Below are 21,123 nucleotides of genomic sequence, written 5' to 3' on the forward strand. Positions count from 1 at the left end.
GGTTCTTGACAAAATAGAACTATACTTTCTAGGTTCTAAGATAGAATTAATCCACATATAGCCACAAGTTATACTTACTACCCCTTCAGCAACGCTATCAAGAGCAAGTAAGCGAAGTCAAGAACATATACTATCAATTCTGTATCTCACCCATGGTTTTGATTCACATATACCCAGGGTTTTGATAAAAGAAGAATACATGATTTACTGTTTCTACTTTACTTTGACAAAAAAGGCAAATTACCTCAACATAACTTAAATACGTGATTTATCGCTTCCTTATTCTTAAAGCAACCACATATTTTCCTTTTCATAATTAGACTGCTTCATTTGGATGGCAGTTTAGATCATGTTCTTCATATTTCTCTATCACTTAAGTTACATTAGGATTCACCACATCATCACTTATTTTTAAAGGGCTTTTTGGCTCATCAATTTCACTATGGTTCTGAAAGTAGTTGGGTTCGACCACCTCTCTTCATATATTTCTTGTTAAAAGAAATATTTAGTTTATCACCCTTATCTTCCATTTTATTCCCTAATAATATCTTGAGTTATCTGGCTTATTTGTAAGCTTTATGGCTATGTTTAGTTCCAAGAATAGATAAAACAATGCAAGATAACGGAAAACGAGATATAACCGATAAAAAGACACAAAATTTAGTGTTTTTATTATTTTGTTTAATAATAAATTAAAATAAATTATAAAAAATTAATTTATTTTTATTTTTATTATTTAAAAAATTTAGAAAGCAAAAAAATAATAAAAAATATAATTAACAAAATTAATAAAATAATTAAAAAAATAAAAAATAAAATATATTTTTTATTAATATTTTTATGTCTTTTTTATCAAAACAAATACAAAATATACTAGTCAATTTCTTTGGACAGAAATTATTTTACATATAGAAAAATGAGTGGTGTTTTATTTGAATATAGTTGTTTGAGGTATTTTATAGAATTATGGATTTGTCAAAAAAGGAATCTAACACATAGATAATGTGTTGATCAACACGTAGGTAACGTGTTGACGTGTTCACCAAAAATGCAAACGTAACGTGCAATGCCAACTCAACACGCAGGCTGCGTATAAGCCTAGTCCAGCCATGTGTCCAATATCCATGTAGCACGCAAGCTGCGTATTAGTCTCAGCCGTCCACGTGTCAGCATCCTGTGCAGTACGCAATCCACGTGTCGTGTCGTAAGAGGGAGGCCCCGCACCAGGAACAGCAGCTATTAATGTTGGACGTTGGGGGTTGGCAGCGGATGTATTATAAAATGGTGGTGGAGTTGTGATAGTTTTCATTGTTTTCTTTGAGAGGGACAAAGGAGTGATGGGGTTTGGGGTTTAGGAATGTTTTAAATTAATTTTAAAATTGAGAATTAGATTAATATATTTATAATGGTACGTGATTATACGTCTCTTGAAAATCATGTTATCAATCATCTGGGTATTCTAATTATATAAGTTTATTATTTTGTATTAATTTATTAGTATTTACTTGATTCATATTAGTTTAATAGTTTGTATGATTATGATATAGTTTTGTTTCTATATTTTTTGATAGAATATATAATTAATTGAATAATAAAATATTACATCTTAAATATAAATCTTAGCTAAACAAGAATATAAGATAATAAATTTAAATTGATAACAAATTTATTATATATTTTTAACAAATTTATATATCTTAAATATTATGCTTTTATTATTATTATTATTATTATTATTATTATTATTAACACAAATTTATTAATTTATCTAATTTATTAATTTGAATCTAGTTGTTATTATTATTATTTCTTTCGTTATGTATGGTTCATTGTTTAGTAAAATAAATTAATAAAACTGGCTATTGTATGTTATTTTGTGTTTAATATTTTTGTTATTTTATTTTATGATTTAATTAAGAGAATGGCGTAATGTAAATAATAAAAAATTATTAATTTAATTTTTTGTTATTTATTAAATTAATATTTTTTATTGAACTTTATCAGGCTAATAGAAATTTTTTGCCCCGTAAGCTTGACCAACCAGAAACGTGGCATCCAACGGTTGAGGAAGTCTTACAAACCACCGGGTTCTATCAGCTCTCGAGAGTTGGAGTGATCAGAGAGAATTCCGCGATGCTAGCTGCTTTTGTGAAAAGGTGGCGGCCGGAGACACATACTTTTGTGATGCCAGTGGGTGAGGTTACAGTGACACTGGAGGACGTGTTACACTTATTCGGCCTACTGATCGACGGAGAGGTTGTGACTAGTTGGACCGATAACTTGGTCATCCAGAGTCTCGCGATTTTCGACAGCGAACCCCAAGTGAGCAGTTTCTTGAACTTGTGAAACAGGCATCTTCTGAACCATCGCCAAGAACCACAATGGCAAAGTTTGGTAAAATTCTTCCCATCCACTAAAAACCTTGGCTATCGACTTCTGCTTTGCCAGTCAAGCCTTCCGGTAACTAATAGTGTAGTTGAATCTTTCCTAAACCTCTGCAATTATAGATTTGACCTTTATGGATGGGTCAGACTCAACCAATGGCTTCATAGCCTCAGCAATCATGTCCGAGTCTAACTTCGAGTGATCCTGTAAGATCGTTCCCATGGAACACGTGTGCCTCTCGTTGTATCTTTGAATCTCCCAACAGGCTTTCTTCTGTATCAAGCTGGCTTGGATAAGCCAGTCGCACCCACGTCCGTAATTCTTGCACTTTGCATGGAACGTCTGTGGCTCGGATTCATAAACAAGGTAATCGACTCCTCTGGAGATAGTGTAACTCCGAATTGCCGCAATGACTGATTTTCTTGAACCGTATTCCATTCCGATCCTAAACTCCCCATCCTCAAGATCAGCGACACCTATAAGAAAATATATTTGTCGTTCATTGATCCGCTAAAACAAAATCAAGTAAACATATTATTCACTGCTCACGTACCTATGTTTGCATGATCGGAAAACTCCAGTGCATGCATGGCGTCAAGATCCAAACTATGAATAAAGGGTGGAATGCCCATCGGTTGACTAACTACTGCTGGAACCACTAAAGTTTCTGCCACTGCCTCACCTACCACATCGCCATCATTGTCCTCATCACCGGCTTCGTACGTAGCTTTGAACTCTTCATCGCTATCATTGCTCAATTCCAAGTACGCCTCACATCTATCATCTTGTACATCTGGGTCATGTTGAACTTCATCTGTAACAATATGCTCAAACTCAACATATAACTCAATCCTCGGGTGTTGCACCTGAGTTTGCTGGTGAATACGACACATTCGCTGAATACTTGTTTCGTCGATGATTGGCATAACTTCTGATTGCATCAGGCCGCCAAATACGACAACCAGACTCGTGTAGAGAATGTTGGTCACCCTCTTCACAATATCAGCCGCTATGCTTTGACAGAGCCCGTATTGTAGTTCTACGAACGTTATAGTGCACGAAACCACTAACAAAAATATATTCTCACATGCAAAACTCACACCCTCATACATATTTCGTACGACCTCACCGCTGTGGTAAACCACTATGTTGTTAGTCCCCTCCATCGTACCGACCTTGGAGGAAAATACTTCTCTCAGAATGAAGCAACATGCTTACGAGCATTGCTTTTATAGACGGAAGACTCTCTTCGCAGGCAACGTGTTGCGAGACCGTCCAACCAACGTCCACCACGTGGCAACACGCAACATGTGTGTTGCTGCCACGTTGGAATCACGCATCATGCGTGTTGACGGATGACTGACACGTGGTCAACACGGAACTTGCGTGTTGTTCCAGATTTTGACAAGTGTTCAACACGTGGGTTGCGTGCTGAGTCAGCATGTTACCTGCGTTTTGTTCCTGTACCTCTGCTACATCCACCTTCCTGTATATATATATATATATATCAAAAATGTTCATTTTCTGAAAAAATACACATTCTTTTCATATTTAAATTCTTTAGCTCTCTTTGAATATAATATCTTTATTTCTGTCTCACATAAGGAGCTTTCTTCAGTGAAAAAGTATTTTCAAAACCTTTATGGTCCAAGATTCTCTATAAATCATGACCATTAAATTTTTGAATCAATGGCTCAGATTTAAAATTTTTATTAATAATATAATAATTATATATATGTTTAAATATTGTTATAAATACTTCTATTTTAAAATTACATTTTTGTCCTTTCTTTTCATCTTTTTTCCATCACCCCTCTTGCCGGTGACGTCGCTGAAAGGAGGAGCACAGCCACCATGAAGAGCCGCCACGAGGAGTCGTCGTCGTTGTCATCTTCTTGGACTGCTTCTGCGTGCACCGTCCTCACCGTCGTTCATTCGCGTCTTGCCATCACCGAGCCGCCGTCGTCGTTATCTAGATATTTCAATGGCTGCCGCAGATGTTGAGTTCTGGTGCTTCGTTGGTGGGCTTACATGGGCTACTGATAACGAAGCTCTAGAGAAAGCCTTCTCTGCCTACGGAGAAATCGTTGAATCAAAGGTCCGTTTATTGCAGGCTTCATCGATCGGGATCTGAACACCAATTCGGATTTGGATTTGTTACCGCTAGGATCTCTCTGATCTGTTTTCCATTACTTGATCTCTGTGTTACTTTTGTTACTATTATGATTCTTATTATCCGCCAATAGGTACGTTCCTTCTTCATCTTTGATTCAAAGGCGAAGATCGATCAGTTTCTATTCGGTTCTCGAATCTGTTAATTATCTTTGTTCTTACTCAGATCTGATGTGAATTCTCGTGGTTGTGTTCAAGTCATCAACGATCGCGAAATTGAAAGATCCAGAGGTTTCAGATTTGTGACCTTTGCTTCTGAGCAAGCCATGAGGAATGCGATTGATGACATGAACGGTTCCAGCCTTGACGTTCGTAACATCACTGTCAACGAGGCTCGTAACATCACCGTCAACGAGACTCAATTCCGTGAAGGTGGCGGAGGTGGCTTCAGAAGCGGAGGCGGCGGTGGATATGGTGGTGGCGGATTTAGCCACCAGGGCGGTGGTGGTGGATACAGAAGTGGGACCGTCATGAAGGTGGATACAACAGAAACGATGGTGACAGCGGTGGTTACGGAAAAAAAAATGTGAGAAGAAGAGGAAGATGGAAAAAAAGAAAGAAGATAAGGACATTTATGTAATTTATTTATAATTTTTTCTTTTAAGATCATCAAGAATTGAATATACTTTTCCCACTTAAGACAAAGTCTTTACATAAATATAATTTTGTGTTTCTATCCTTGTTTCAATGTTCCGTACCTATGCAGCCTATGTGACGGCAAGATCCTGGTTGACCATCTACTCAAAGCAAGTTTAAATAGTTAGGTTGCTCTTGTTCTAGAACTTTTGATTCCTCTTCATTTGGTTGCTCCTTTATGACGTTATCACTTCCTCTTCCAGAATTGATAGATTAATCATCCAAATCAATTACTGTATTCATATCTTTACATGGTTATTCTATATTATTCCTGCTGATTCGTTTTCTCTTCCCTCACAGGTCTTAGCCACTTCTACTTCTATCCTATAATTAAACATCATTTGTTCCTACACCCACTTTAATCAAATTCCTATGCTTAAGATGAGGTTATCTGAATCTTTACTTATCTAAAGCTATCAGCTTCCACTCACTCTTCGATAAAGTGCACATAATATTTCTATTATGGGAGAAAATAATATTTTTTTTTTCATATCTGAAGGTTGTTATCACTGACTTCTTATGTTATTTAATAGTGTATTATTCGTCAAAATTTATGTTACTCTTTAAAAAATTGATGTATTATTTTAAAAAGGAAAAGTATATGGAATCAAAAAAGTTATCAACAAAAATTAAACAAAATCACATTAATTTATATTAATAATTAATTAATTTTAAATTTTTAAAATTTAAAAAATTTAAAAAATTAAGTAAACCTAATTCAAACCTATAAAAACCTATAAAAACGTTCCTCTTCTCTTTCATATTAACCTACTCACCTCCAACAATCACACACACAGACCTCTCTCTCACCGTCAGGCCCTCTCCCCCTCCCACCGCGACCCACTCCTTTTCTATCAGCAAGTTGCCGGAACCAACTCGGTTCCCACCAACCTCTGCACTCTCCATCACCGCCGCCACAACCTGCTTGTAACCGAAGAAGAATCTCTTCATCGCCGCCTTTATTCCTTGCATCGCTTGCAACACCTCCACCACACTCTCCTTTTCTGCATAAACCCTCATCGCGGCCTCCACTATCCCCGGCCCTCCCTTCGAATCAACCTCCACCTCTAATATCTCCGGCACCATCCTCTTCATCTCCCTACACATCTTCGTCACCTCCACTAGCTCCTTCGACCGGAAGTAATTACAGAGACTGCATATGGCTTCACCTGTTCAAGGCCAAGGTACCCCTCCTATCCAATAGCAGTCGGTTTATAATCCCAATCAACAACCTGGCCCAATTAACCACCGTCCTACCCTGTAACCAGTTCAACAAAGTTTGGCTCAGCAACCTTTCCAACACATGCACATGTCTTCTATCACCGACATGTGCGTTTTGGGATATTAGATGCCGTTTTGATGATTAAAGAAACTGCAAAGTACACACTTGATTTTAGTCAAAAGGAGTTTTTGAACAATTACAAAAATATAAAAAAATATTCACTTAATATGAAAAAAACATCCTAATACTTAACAAAAGAAATATCCAGTTATATTTTAGCAAAAATAATTAAATATCTATAAAATAAAAAAATGAAATTCTTAAAGAAATAGAGACATTCACATTTGTAATAAAAAAATTTCGAAAAATATATAAAAGAACATCCATTTAGTATGAAAAAGAAATATTCTGATATTTAGCAGAAGCAACATCTATGTATATTAATTCATAGAGATTTTGGATTCAGCCAGAGATATTTGGTTGATTTTTGACTAATACTCTTTTGGTTCTTTAGCATTGCTCTTCCAAAAAACGTTTTATGTTAGTTTTATTGAAGAAAGTAGAGAAAAGATCCAAAAAAAATTGTTTTTGTCACTTAATTTTTTTTTTGTGTCAGTACTACACAATACATCTATACTACACATTCATACATGCTATATCGTGGCTTAATTAAAAACTTGGTGCAAATTTTTGTCGTTAATAATATATTCAGATTTCAGGCCCATTTGTTAAAATTATTAATGTGAAAAATTATATTAAAAAACTAAAAATTCAAAATTTTAATACATTTTAAAAATATTTATTGCCTAAAACATTATAGTTATTTTTATCCTGAATAGCCTCAATGGTTGCCATGTTAATTCTATTAAAGGATTTAGTTTTCAAAATGCAGGTTAAGATTTTTAATATGTCAAAATTATCAATAGTAGAAATTTATTTTGTTAATAAATATATTAAAATTTATAATCTTTTATATTTTTTTATAAAAAAGTTTAATTAAAATAATATTAACATATGTCTTATTTTATTAGCCATTTTTTTTTTAAATTAGTTCCTTGGCTCCTTGCCTCCTTGGATGACTGAGAAGTGAGAAACAATGATGCCAAAAGGGGAAGCTTCTAATAGAAACCAACGAAGTGAATGCTCTCATTCCTGATTTTCTTCACCCAAACCATTCATTGTTTCTTTCCTTTCTTGTTTGCACTTCTTCCCACTTTTTAGTTCCTATATACTCCTTCTTTTATTCTCTCTCTCTCTCTCTCTCTCTCTCTCTCTCTCTCTCTCTCGGACAGTCAACTCAAGAGTTTAACTGAACTGAAGCTTCATGTAAAGTTCGCAACTTTCTTCATTTGGGTGGTGAGAAAACTGATTATTTTACCGATTAATGGGCTTAACTATTATTGGTGTTCTTAACACTCTTATAATTCAAAATTTCACTCATGGCATCGCTTATATTTTTTATGCAATATTTAATATTCAACACAACTCAACATGTGTAAGGTTTTGGATTAGGAGGATTTATAATTTTTCTTACTTTTCCCCCAATATGATTTCTGAATTCTGATCAGTGATGATCGCACTTGTACTTTTGAAATTTCAATTCTGCGTTTCTTTTTTGGTTAATTTGTTTTATGAGTAACTGAAAGCTTCGTGTTTTGGATTTTTGGTGAAGGGAAATGAGAAGAAGAATTAGCTAAGGTTGAAAAAACAAGTTCCTTATTTTCTGCTTTGAACTTGGGTGTGTGTGATGGAGTTCCCTTTCTTTCATTATTTGAGTCTTTGGAGAACATGTGGAGATATTCAAATTTGGACCATTTTCTTGCTCATGCTTCTGCTGCTGAAGAGTGGTGGTGTGTATTCTGATTCTGATTACTTGATTGGTCTTGGAAGCTATGACATTACTGGACCTGCAGCTGATGTTAACATGATGGGGTATGCTAACACACAACAAATTGCATCTGGGATTCACTTCAGGCTGAGGGCACGCGCTTTCATTGTTGCCGATGAAGACGGTAAGAGGGTGGTGTTTGTGAATCTTGATGCTTGCATGGCTTCACAGATTGTGACTATCAAAGTAATTGAGAGGCTCAAAGCAAGGTACCCAAGTTGGCTAGTGTCAGTGCTTTGATAGAATTGACTTATGATGTTCATAATGAATTAGGAAATTACATAATTGAAATCAAATTATGTGATGTGGAATAAGCATGAAATGAATTAAAATGTGTTAACAATTTTTCACTTGTATTGAAATACATAAAGAATTGTTTTGAATTGGGCATTTTTGGTTTCAGGTTTTGGGCTGAAATCCATCAAGAATTGATTTGGAAACTATACCCCGAATGAATATGATTTACTTTTGAGGTCTTTGAAAGAGTTCAAATCTATGCTATTATTTAGTTTCAAATTCAAGGAAATGAATTCCAATTCATGAATGAGCTCAATTCTTTAAGTTTCTAAATTAGCTTGACCACATGGAAAAAATTTTCTTTTGATCGATGCTCGTAATAACTGATGTTTATTGTGCTGAAGTTTTGCTTCATTTTTTTGGGCAGGTATGGTGATCTGTATACTGAAGAGAATGTAGCTATAAGTGGAATTCACACGCATGCTGGCCCTGGAGGTTATCTCCAATATATTGTGTATATTGTAACATCTCTTGGATTTGTGCGCCAGTCATTTGATGTCCTTGTTGATGGAATTGAGAAGAGTATTGTCCAGGCCCATGAAAATCTCCGCCCCGGATCAATACTTGTCAATAAGGGTGAGAGAAATTATCTTAGGACTTTTCCTTCCATCCACCTTAGGCCTTAGGCAATATTCCATACATAGGTGCTAGCATCTGATCCAACAGAGATAACTGTTAGCTATTATGTCATTTTATTTATGATTCATTAGTCATATGAAAGTTATCTTTAACTTGCAGGAGAACTCCTAGATGCCAGTATAAATCGCAGTCCCAGTGCTTATCTCAACAATCCTGCTGCAGAGCGAAAGAAATACAAGTATGATGTTGATAAAGAGATGACACTTTTAAAGTTTGTTGATGATGACTTTGGACCTGTTGGAAGCTTCAATTGGTTTGCGACACATGGGACTTCAATGAGCCGCACAAATTCATTGATTAGTGGGGATAATAAAGGTGCTGCTGCACGGTTTATGGAAAACTGGTTTGAGAAAGAAAGTTCTGAAAGAAATTATTCTGTTGGATTGAAGAATGATCGCTTGCCACGAAGAGTCTCAAATATAATTCCTGGTCTTCTTGATAACCGTAAATTACTTAGCCTTTTCTTTTTGTCCTGTAATTCATCTCTACTGAAATTATTAGCATATTTTCCAGAACATGTTTGATATACAAGATAAGTGTCTTAAGTTATTAGCATCAGAGTGTCTACTTCTATATGTGAATTTCAGGTCATTATATTTATTTGAGAGCTGCTACACAGTATGAATCAGGTTTCGTACCAGTGTTATATACGCTCTGATAACCGATTAGGCATTGATTGGAGTGTAAGATGAGAGAAAAAAAAATAATGTGCAACTAAAAAACACAGCTCACTTTCATATTCACATGTCGTTTCGTGCCATAAGTTTTGTACTATTTAGCTTTTTTCCTATGTATATTCTGATTAAAATCTAAGTGCAGATCATGAATTACTGGAAATTTCTGCCAACTTTCAATCACTTCCCAGTAGATCAGCAACCAAAAATTCGAGCGTTGCAAGACGAGTGAGAAGTGCACGTAGGCAGGCTGGCAAGCCTGAATTCGTATCAGCATTTTGCCAATCAAATTGTGGCGATGTTACTCCAAACGTGCTTGGAGCTTTCTGTATAGACACTGGTCTACCTTGTGACTTCAATCATAGTACATGTGGAGGAAAGAATGAGTTGTGCTATGGCCAAGGACCTGGGTAATTATTTCTAGCATGTTTTAATTTTCACAAGTGCTTGCAAATGTTGCTAGACCTGTAATAGTTACTAAATTAGTAAATTTCATCCTCAATGTAATGTGACAGCTACCCAGATGAATTCGAAAGTACACGCATCATAGGGGAAAGGCAATTTAGAAAAGCAGTGGAACTTTTCAATGAAGCAAAGGATGAAATTGAAGGGGATGTTGATTATAGACATGCCTATATAGATTTATCCACGCTTGAAGTTACTATTCACAAACGTGGAGCTTCCAAGGTCGTAAGGACATGCCCTGCTGCAATGGGGTTTGCATTTGCTGCTGGTACAACTGATGGACCTGGAGCTTTTGATTTCAAGCAAGGTGATGATAAGGTAATCATCTATCCACTTTGCTTGTGGCAACCATTTTCGTAGGTTTGAATTCTTAAATATTTGTCATGATGTTGTATGGCAGGGCAATCCTTTTTGGAAAATGGTTCGTGACTTACTTAAAACACCAAGCAAGGAGCAAATAGATTGTCAGCATCCAAAGCCGATTTTGCTTGATACTGGTGAAATGAAGAAACCTTATGATTGGGCTGTAAGTTACACTCGTTCATCCTGAATATTTTGATTTTGTAGTCCCTTGGTTTAGTGATGCTTTCTTCTATAAGGAGTCTCTTTAACACTAGTAGATTTTAACACTGTGAAGTTAGATTTCTGGAGACAAGTTTTTGGCGGTACATAGTTTGTGCACAAGTCACACACATGTATATGGAATGCAAGTTTAGCAGCAGATGAGAAAGGCTATATGGAATGCAAGTTTAACACAGAAGTGAAAATTGGAGATGTTATACCACAAGTGAAGAGATATAAGTATCTTGGTTGTATTATTAAAGATAACGAAGGAATAGAGGACGACGTAAACCATAAGGTTCAAGTAGGTTGGTCAAAATAACAAAGTGTTTTGTATTTTATATACAGCAAAAAAATATCTTTGAAACTTAAGAGTACATTCTTGCACTGTTATGAGACCAGCTATATAGTATGGGATGGAGTGTTGGGTGGAAAAAGTTGAACACAGACATAAGTTCAACATGGGTGAAATGAGGATGTTTCGATGGATGAGACATCATGAGTATGGACAGAATAAGAAATAAGGATGAGAGAAAGTTGGATTAACAGAAAAGATGGTGGAATCTACTCTAGCTTCTAGACCCTTCTAGATTATTTACTCAGCTCACTCTATTAGGAGAGAAGGTCGGTAGAGCATCCAGTGAGAAGGATAGATCAAATGGAAGATAGACCAGTGGTTAGAGGTAGAAAAAGACCTAAAAGGACTCTGCATGAAGTTGTCAAGCAAGATTTCTATGTAAACGATCTCGCCAAGACATGACACATAATATGAAGCCATGGTGTCGTTTAATTCATGTAACGAACCCTACCTATTAAGATAAGGCTTTGTTGTTGTTGTTGCTGTTGTGATATGCTTTTCTTCCCACTCAAGAGCTCTATTTTATCTAGACACTTTCAGTCTTCTTGAATTCTTTTAAGAGTATTTAAAATGCCTTGAGATCTTTGTTTGAGAAGAGAGGGTTATGTTTGGTATTTCATGTCAAAAATGGGTATGTCAGGGAAGGTTAGTGTGTCGGACAACTAAAGGATGTTATTTTAACAGAAGTTCGATATAGAAGTCTCACATCTGTTTTCGCACATGCAGTGTAGTGCTTGTTAGTTAGTAACAACATAAATCTTGTATATAAAGCTTTTCTGTGTTAATTTTGCAGCCATCAATACTTCCAATCCAGATCCTCCGAATTGGGCAGTTTGTGATTCTCTGTGTACCAGGAGGTACTAGCTTCTCCCCTACACTTATTTGCTATAAATAATATTGTTTGAATCTTCATTCTTCTCATCCTCAAACTCTAACAGCTGCTTCACTAAGACAGAATATGCATTGTATATAATAGTTATTTTTATTGTTCTTTTCCTTGGAAATTATATTTCTTCAGATGCTTCATGCATGTTTAATATTGTTTTATTCTGACAGAGTTCTCAACAATGGCTGGTAGGCGTCTTCGTGATATGGTTAAGACAGTGCTAAGTAATGACAAGGACTTTAAAAACATGCATGTTGTTATAGCAGGGTTGACTAATACTTATTCGCAGTATGTAACAACATATGAAGAGTACCAGGTGCAAAGATACGAGGTCAGTTATAATTTTTCTTGAAATAACATGAATCTTGCAGCAAACACTTTTGTTTGATTTCCATAGCAAGCACAAAATGCAACATTAGTTTAACTTTATAGTTAGTTATTCAAGCTCAGTCATATAACTTTGTTAGGGTGCTTCCACACTATATGGTCCGAACACACTGAGCGCATACATTCAGGAGTTCAAGAAGCTTGCAAAGGCCCTCATCAGCGGCCAACCGGTAGAACCCGGTCCACAACCCCCTGATCTCCTGGATAAGCAAATAAGCTTCCTCCCACCAGTTGTTGTAGATGGAACCCCACACGGAGTAGACTTCGGAGATGTGTGCTCTGATGTGCCTCAGAACTCCACCTTCAAATGTGGTGACATGGTGACAGCATCATTCTGGTCAGCCTGCCCAAGGAACGACCTCATGACCGAAGGCACCTTCGCATTGGTGGAATTTCATAAAGGTGAGGATAATTGGGTTCCTGTTTATGATGACGACGACTTTTGCTTGCGCTTCAAGTGGTCAAGGCCCTCTAAACTCAGTTCTAGGAGTAAGGCAACCATAGAATGGAGGATACCAAATGATGTGAATCCTGGTGTGTATAGAATAAGACATTTTGGTGCTGCAAAGAGTTTATTTGGTTCAATTCACCACTTTACAGGTTCATCAAGTGCGTTTGTGGTAGCATAGAGTCATAGAGGTAGTTTTATTGCTCATCACTTTTACTGTATGTGTGATTTTGATGCTTAACTCTATGGAGGTTATTTGGTGAATGAATCCCTATAGAAGGATGATACCAGTGTGTGTATCATTTGTTATACAGCCCTATCACTCTACAAACACATCTCATCGCCATTTTTATTTCGGAATTATATTGCTAACAAATGATTCTTTAAAATGTTGTCTAATGTTAACTGCTGCTAGTTTTAGCTGTTTATTAATTGTAAAACACCAATGTTTGTGAATAAACAATTTAGTTTAGAAACATAAAGACGATGAAAATTTGGACATTTTGTTCAGCTCACGCTAGCAAAAACTTAAGCAGGATGTACTCCATTTTGGACTCGTTTAACGTCTACAATAAGTGGTAGATTTTTAGCGCTAAAGTTAGTTGAGATGTGTTTTATACACTTCTCATAATCAACACAATTCTCTCTCTAGCTCTTAATCAATTCCATAAACATAAAATATGAATATCCATAAATTACTTAAAGATGTGGTAATATTAATATACGCTCCTAAACTTGAATTTGAGTCTTCCAAAACGTACAAGATTGTGATAATATGAAGAAAATAAAATAAAATAAAAGGTTAATATTACTCTTAAATCATCTAATAGGACGTTTAAAAAGATGCATGTGTACTGCAACAGACTAGTGAATAGTAACTTAATTCTTTGAATTGTCAGAGAGACAAGAAATAAAGATTTACAAAAGAACCACATCATTCTAAATGGCAATCCCTGAATTGCTATGAAATAACAAAGATAGGGGTGAATATCATCTAATATAGCATAATCAACATGCAAGTCATGTATAAACCTCTGGAGAACTGGTACTAGCCAAAACTTCTTGGTGTCACATAAAGACCCAACAACCAGAGACAAACTAATCAATGGCTCTCTTGTTAGTTCTAGTGACTAATTACTGCTCTGCCTCTAACCTAGCAACATCATCAAGAACAAAAAGAGCTTCTCAGCGAAGCCTCTTCAATATGGATTTCCTTGCAAATAATAGACACTGCACAACTTAATCTGCTGCTGCTTTTCGCCCAAGTTTCTCAGTTAAAAACATGTCATGTCATTGAATTAGGCGTCTATTTGAAATTTTCTCTAACATGTCAAAGAAAACTGCGATCTCGAGTTGAAGACAAAGTCTTTTGTTCATTAACAAGCATCCAAAGAGTCGCACATGCATTCATTCAAGAAGCATGAGGAAGCAAATCGCAACTATCAAGCTGAAATTGCTTTTGGTGAAATGGCATGGTAAAATATAGCTATGAATACAGCTAGCACACTTGACTACCATGCCTGAAAAGGATTGGTGCCTGAATTTTGGCACACAAACAGCCACCAAAGCTAACTCCAGAGAGATGAAATGGAAGTATAGCTTTGGGATACAATTTACCAGAGGGTGCCATGAATCATGCTATGAACCAGGAAAGTTTGTGAAGTCATCCAACCAAAACTATGAGTCCAATACTCTAATTTCTGCATCATGTATAAACAAAAGTAAGTCAGCAGATTTCAAAAATATCATTTGAAGAAAAAATAATCATTAGAAATACAATCTCACAATATATATCTTTTTGCTTTTGGATTTTGCTGTTGTATAGGGGAACTCTTAACCCCGAGTTTGTATTATCCTTCTCATCATCATATTGAAATTCTTTTATCATCCAAAGAAAAAAAGAGTAAGAAACAGCTAAGAAGTTGGAGAGAACAAGTTTATTTATATCAAAACCTGGTGGCGAATACAGTGATGCATCACTGAGGGTCAATTGAAAATCATGTACTTAAAAGAACAAATATTTAAAATCTTTCATCTCATTGCAGGCACAACCACTCCATTATAGATCTTTAATGGTCAGGAAAACTGCACTTTTTTACTTCAGCATCATTCACTCCATCAATAAGGCCAAACAAGTAAAATAACATATTGAAAATTATCACACAAATGCTAAATTTCACAAAAATATTTGCAAAACAATTTTTGGCCATCCTTTCTTAAGTTCATAATTCAAGAACATTCTAACTTAACCACAACCTGCTTCTTTGACTAGATTATCATGCATCTTCTACTACAAGCCTAAAATGTGAGACAGGAATTGTTTTTCCAGGAGTAATGGTGATCAAGAAATTTTTGCCAGATTAAGAATGATCCAGAGCCTCTGGACTCTGCTCAACCATTGCAGATTTAGTTGGCATGCTTCATGCATCAGTGCTTAAATGCAACAAACTTGGCTGTAGCATTTAGTAACTGCAAGACACAGATACATACTCTTCTCTGTTTCTAGGAACCTAATCTCCAACCTATCAGTTTCCTGTGGCATGGTACTAGAGATCCATTGATCTTTGAGACCATACACTCTACACACTTGCACCAGCAAAAATGGTTCTAATACAAGGCTGGAGCAACAATACAGGCTAAAAGCAGGCAATTTTAGTTCAGCTCAGAATCTGGGATGAAGCCTTGTAGTGAAAGAAGAAGACACAGTTCTGCAAAAAGGTCTCAACACACATCAAGATGACATTCTTGGAATCTGTGGGAGAAAAATAGGGTCGGGGGAGGTGGCAATGGTTAAAGTCCGAGAATATATTACTGCATGTTTCTATCTTCAATCACTAAGCAGTGCTATTTCAATTCAGTAACAAAACTGTTGAATTCTGCAAAGCATGATGTTTGGCAAGACTCGTGGGCTACCATCAAAGTCTTCTATAACAACATAACAAATATTAACACCCATTGAAGTTAGTTTTTCAGATTTATGAGTGCCTTCCTCAGTGGCCTCAACTCAAGGCCTTCAATATTATATATAGCCTTAAATTTAGTGACCATACATTCTATAATTGTGACAATTTAAGCACCAAATTGATTCATAATCCAGTGCTTCACTCCAGGATAAAACAGATGGAGTTAAGCTTATTTTTCTTAAAGCAAAGAGTTTATAAAACAAACTTCGCATATCTTATATTCCCTCAATTGATAAACCTGCAGACTTGCTAACAAAGTACTTCCCAGAACAAGATTTGCCTTTCCAGAAAACTCTTGCAGATTTTCTCACTTTCTTTCAATTTCACTTGTCTATGAAATATAGTCAAACATTCACCAATACGTACTCTGAAGTCCAAACCATACATTGAATGGAAGTTCAAAAATATGGTATATTTTCACATATTGTTATTACAACACATGACAAGACGCAATGACATCTTTTGATTCATATAACCAACCCCACCTATTGGGACAAGTGCTGTTGTATTGTCGTTACATCACATAAAAGTAATTACTAGTACAAAGAAATATTAATTTAGACATCAATGTAAATTATAAAGACATTCATAGTTGCATAAAAGTTATATGTACCATTTGTGGCTATCAAGCGCGAAACAACTGAGTTAAGTCAAACAAATTCATTCAGGTCAGAACATGCAGTACATTTGGTATTAGTTACATTTCATTTAGGTTCAGATAAATATAGCATTTAGAAGTATACACGTTTTTCTAATCATATTTAAGTCAATAGCAATCGAATGCAATCCTTCTAGTTCAGGAAATTATGCATTTTTCCTTCAACATTATTCAAATAATTGAATAACAGTACAAAGAAGAGACAATCACAACATATTCGAAATTATTAAACATGTGCTATATTGCATAAAAGAGAAATAAGAAAAACGATCTTTGCCCTTGATGTATCATAATTTTGTACTTCAAAAACATTTTATTTAACCACAGACCACATTTTGCTTCTCTTAACAGATTCTCATTCATCCTCAGATAGAATGAGTTTCCAGGACATAAAGTGTGATAGCAAACTTAGCAGCAATCGGATGTTCATATATTGATTGAATACAGGGCAGATAATCCAGAGATCCTAGATGCTTTCTAACCATTGCTAATTAGGTCAGTAGTCCATGTGAAGTAAAGTTTAATTGAATAAATTTCAGTAACATCTTACTAGGCCCAGTTTTCTTACTATTTTCTTTCTTCCACAACATAAGCTCTGTTCATTGAATGTTTGAGCTCCGTTAATATTTGAGGCTGTATATGCTTCACTCTCATAGCAGAAAAGAGGAATAAGTTGAACACCAAAGCAAGAATCATCCCTGTTTACCACAACAACAGCGCACATTGGCATATCCTGAAATCAGACAACATTATGGTCAGCTGTCTTGATGTTGAACAATGTGATGCTAGCACATTGGGTAGTGAAAAACAATATCATTCTGTTAAAAACAATAAACCATAAAGTAAAAAAATAGAAAAGAGAGTAAGGTGCATTGAATGGGATTGCAGTTCTGCAATCCACAGGTAGCAGAAACAATGACCACAGACAGCTCTATATGGCTTCGAGCAATCCCCTCAAATTTGGTGAGAGGCTAAAAACAAAAATGGTCAAGGGAAACAGCTTCACACAAAGATTAGTCACACCATGCTTGTCCAACAGTCCAACACTCTAAAGAAAGCAAGATAGCTTCATCTATGTTAATGATACTATCATTATAGGGGATGATCAAGAAGAAACGGATGGCTTAAGAGGCTTTAGTTGAGTTATGTTAAGTCAAGGATCAAGTACAACTGATATATTTACCAGGAACAGAGGTCGCCCAATCGAGGACTGGAATTTTAGTATCCCAAAGAAAGTATACACTGGACCTACTCAGAGAAACTAATATGTTGGTCGTAAACCAGCTGACCCTCAACCAATGCCAGGAAGCAAATCCCTGTGGGAAAATTAATCTACCTAAATCCTGATAGGTCAAAAGTTAGCTTTGCTGCAAGTATGGCAAGCCATGACATGAAAATCCTGTTGAATACCACATGAACGCTTGTCAACCAGTTTACTTGAAGGGAATGCCCAACAGATGTTTAAATTTTAGAATACACTTGAGCAGAGGCATTCAAGTGTTTGTGAATACTGATTAGGAAGTGTCTGTTACAGACAGAATATTGATAATGGGATAATGTTCCTATTCACGGGGAAATTAGTCCCTTGGTGGAATAAGAAATAGTCAGTAATTAGAGGAAGCAACGACAAGTACAAAGCTTTGTCCTCTGACATTTCTGAAAAGACTCCAAAGAATACTCAGTAAACTGAAAATCATCTAACATCGTCCTATGAAGTTTTTTTTCGATCGTTTGTCTGACAAGCTCGACCCAAATAGGGGAGAGAAGCTTATGTGATGGCTTATGGTCAACTAATTATCCCCTTTGGCATTGCCATCAAAGATATTGTCCTCTGAAGTAGATTCTCTAAGACAACAAAGCTACTATTAGTAATGCAAAAAGCACATGTGCTGATAAGACCAAACATGTGGAAGTTAGAGCTTTGGACTGCCACTTTGGAATACAATCCATCAAGCATGCAAAGAAACAGATATCCTAACTAAGGGCCTCTCCGAGGCAACCTATGAACCCCTTATATCTGATCTAGGAATGATAGATATCTTGATTTTTTGGTCATAATGTTCTGATTTGGATTTTTGTTTTCTCTCAATTTGTAGAGATTGTCTATATTTAAGAGGAGTATACTTCATCAATTCCAAAACAGAACTTTTACTCTACCATGAACCTAGGCCTGTATCATGTGGCCTTGTAAATCCTTTTATACAATAAGATAGAATATAAATTTTTGCAGAAACTAATCACTACTGTATGCTCACAGCTTTAAACTCTACTGACTACTCTATGATGAACACTTTTGCAATGAAAGCCTACATTTTACCACAGGTTACCTTGGTGAACATACTATCAAGACAATAACATAGAACTGTTACAAGTGTTGTCTAAGCAATCCCAAGAGGTTTATGAAGACCTGCCATCCTATAAGTCATTCTAAACTAACTCTGGTCTCAAATTCTTGAATTTCTGTTTCCTCAGCATATAAACCTTCTTGTGAAGCTGAGTTAACACTTTGATTTGCAGTATTGGAACCTTTCCAGCTAAGCCTGCTCCAAGTTTCTGATTTAAATATCCTCTCAAAACATACAATGACCAGTTTACGGACATCCTCATAGTAGTTCAAAAGTACTACCAATGAAATAAGAATATTGATGATGATGCACCTGAATAATTGAGCGACAAGGATCAACAGGAGTGCTTCACACGCAATTACACCTGAAAAGTGTCTAATAATAGTAGCAAGCAAGTTTTTATTGGTTGCTTTAAGTCCAACAACATGGCAAAATGTAGCCACAAGGAAAATCAACAAACTTGCTATGTGTTCCTGGAAAGGATTGCTGGTCAGGCCTTGATACTTGATCGCTATGGAACCTAACTCCAAGGTGATTAAGCAAATGTATACATTGTTGGTAGCACTTACAACATCACTGCAGAAGCCATTAATCCCGCAGTGATATTAGAAATACTTTGTTACTGCCATCAATTCTTGAATAAGGAAATTTGCAAATTTACTCATAAGAAATAAAATAAAGGGTCTTGCTAACACAAATAGAAAATTTTAATAGAAAACATAATCTTTTTAACCAAGACTTTCTACTTAAATTCTGTTTCACCAATGCCCTTATGACACTTTTTAGCTAAATCTATAAATAAAGAAACACATCTTGAATTCTTGATATAATTCAAAAGTTACTGGATATTAAATTAGACACTATATCTCTATTAAATGTAAATTTGGTTACCTCTCTGTGACTGGTGTTGAGTATGTGCTACTGCTGTCTGTCATAGTGCTAATCACAGGTCCACAAAAACTCCAACTAAGAGTAGGTGCCAATTTGATGAACTCAGCAACAGCTATTGACAAGTTTTCTTCAATGCTCCAAGAAAAATAGTCGAAATGCAAGATTTAGTGATGGATCTGTCTTCAAGCAAGAGCCAAACCGAATAATTTTGGCCAATAATAATAAATTGGAGTTGAAGGTGATTTGTGGAGTTAACAAAAATTTGCTATCTATCACTCTCATTTAAAAGGGTTAAAATCTTCGAAAGCTTGCCCAACACTTGCCCACCAACCTGGCTGGTTCCTGTCTATGGACAAACCCTAAATTACCAAAACTCCGTTGCTTCAGTTCGCACCCAAATAACATCACTCTGGATATGATCGAATTTTATGAAAAGTCAAAAACATATTCAGAGACAAATTTAATGGAAGAGCATGGAGATCGTCTCCCGACGAGATTTGGTGGGAGAGGATGGAATTGGTCACGGAGAAGAGCGCATTTGCACGCAGAGAAAATCGAGATTTTAGTTAAATTTGAAAAGTAAATGCACATAGAAGCACACTTGGATTATATGAATTATGTATGCCATTGCCAGATGATGGTATATTTATAGAAGCCAAGCACTATGGGCATATCGGGAATTTCATAAATGCAGCACGGTGGAAAGTTTCTTGGAGATTGTTGTGCTGCTTGCGCTTTCTTAATGGATGTTCTCTTCTGAACAAGACTGTGATAATGACATCTTGTCCTGACCATTGCTCAGTGTGTGTCAGTGTGTGAGTGTGACAGTGACATTTTAGCGGCACACGCAGATACAAAGATGATGCTTTAGCCGTTACATCTCGATTAGAAAATATATAGATTAATTGACATCAACCACACCTCTAGACTTTCAGACTTTCAGTCTCCATTTGAAAGTTAGATCTCGATTACAAAATATATTAGATTAATTGACATCAACCACACCTCTAGACTTTCACTCTCCATTTGAAAATTCTTAAACACCCACTCATGTCTTAAAGATGCACACATTACATTCTCAATACATTGTCTTTTTCATTAATAAAATAGTTGTCTTGTCCCCTAGTTCAAGCATATAACTAGTAAAAGATTGGATAAACAATCCAGAAAAACCATCATAACAACATGTTAATTAGTAATTACCATTAAATAATCTAACAGGACAATGGATCATTTGGGATCACACTG

At 35.8% G+C, this 21,123-nt stretch overlaps 1 protein-coding gene, 1 long non-coding RNA gene and 1 pseudogene across 3 annotated transcripts; 2 read left to right on the forward strand and 1 right to left on the reverse strand.

The window, feature by feature from the left end:
* Nucleotides 1–4,257: 4,257 nt before the first annotated feature.
* Nucleotides 4,258–5,272, forward strand: LOC112791882 (glycine-rich RNA-binding, abscisic acid-inducible protein-like; annotated as a pseudogene).
* Nucleotides 5,273–7,472: 2,200 nt separating this feature from the next.
* On the forward strand, nt 7,473–13,327 carry LOC112791739 (neutral ceramidase 1). Its single transcript, XM_025834694.3, has 10 exons — nt 7,473–7,771; nt 8,088–8,512; nt 8,968–9,176; nt 9,339–9,683; nt 10,059–10,323; nt 10,429–10,696; nt 10,779–10,904; nt 12,091–12,154; nt 12,354–12,514; nt 12,651–13,327. The coding sequence occupies exons 2-10, from the start codon at nt 8,163–8,165 to the stop codon at nt 13,197–13,199; spliced, it is 2,337 nt and encodes a 778-aa protein (XP_025690479.1). The 5' UTR covers nt 7,473–7,771; nt 8,088–8,162; the 3' UTR covers nt 13,200–13,327.
* Nucleotides 13,328–13,886: 559 nt separating this feature from the next.
* On the reverse strand, nt 13,887–20,823 carry LOC112791749 (uncharacterized). Of its 2 annotated transcripts, XR_003197276.3 has the most exons (4): nt 19,876–20,494; nt 19,297–19,560; nt 17,208–17,372; nt 13,887–14,718 (listed from the first exon to the last, which is right to left on the reverse strand). It is a non-coding gene; the product is annotated as an uncharacterized lncRNA (long non-coding RNA). The 2 variants fall into 2 exon arrangements; XR_003197277.3 differs by lacking the exon at nt 19,297–19,560 and having other exon boundaries at nt 19,876–20,823.
* Between the last annotated feature and the right edge of the window lie 300 nt (nt 20,824–21,123).

Source organism: Arachis hypogaea, chromosome 1 (assembly GCF_003086295.3).
Source record: "Arachis hypogaea cultivar Tifrunner chromosome 1, arahy.Tifrunner.gnm2.J5K5, whole genome shotgun sequence".
Classification (NCBI taxonomy): Eukaryota; Viridiplantae; Streptophyta; class Magnoliopsida; order Fabales; family Fabaceae; genus Arachis; species Arachis hypogaea.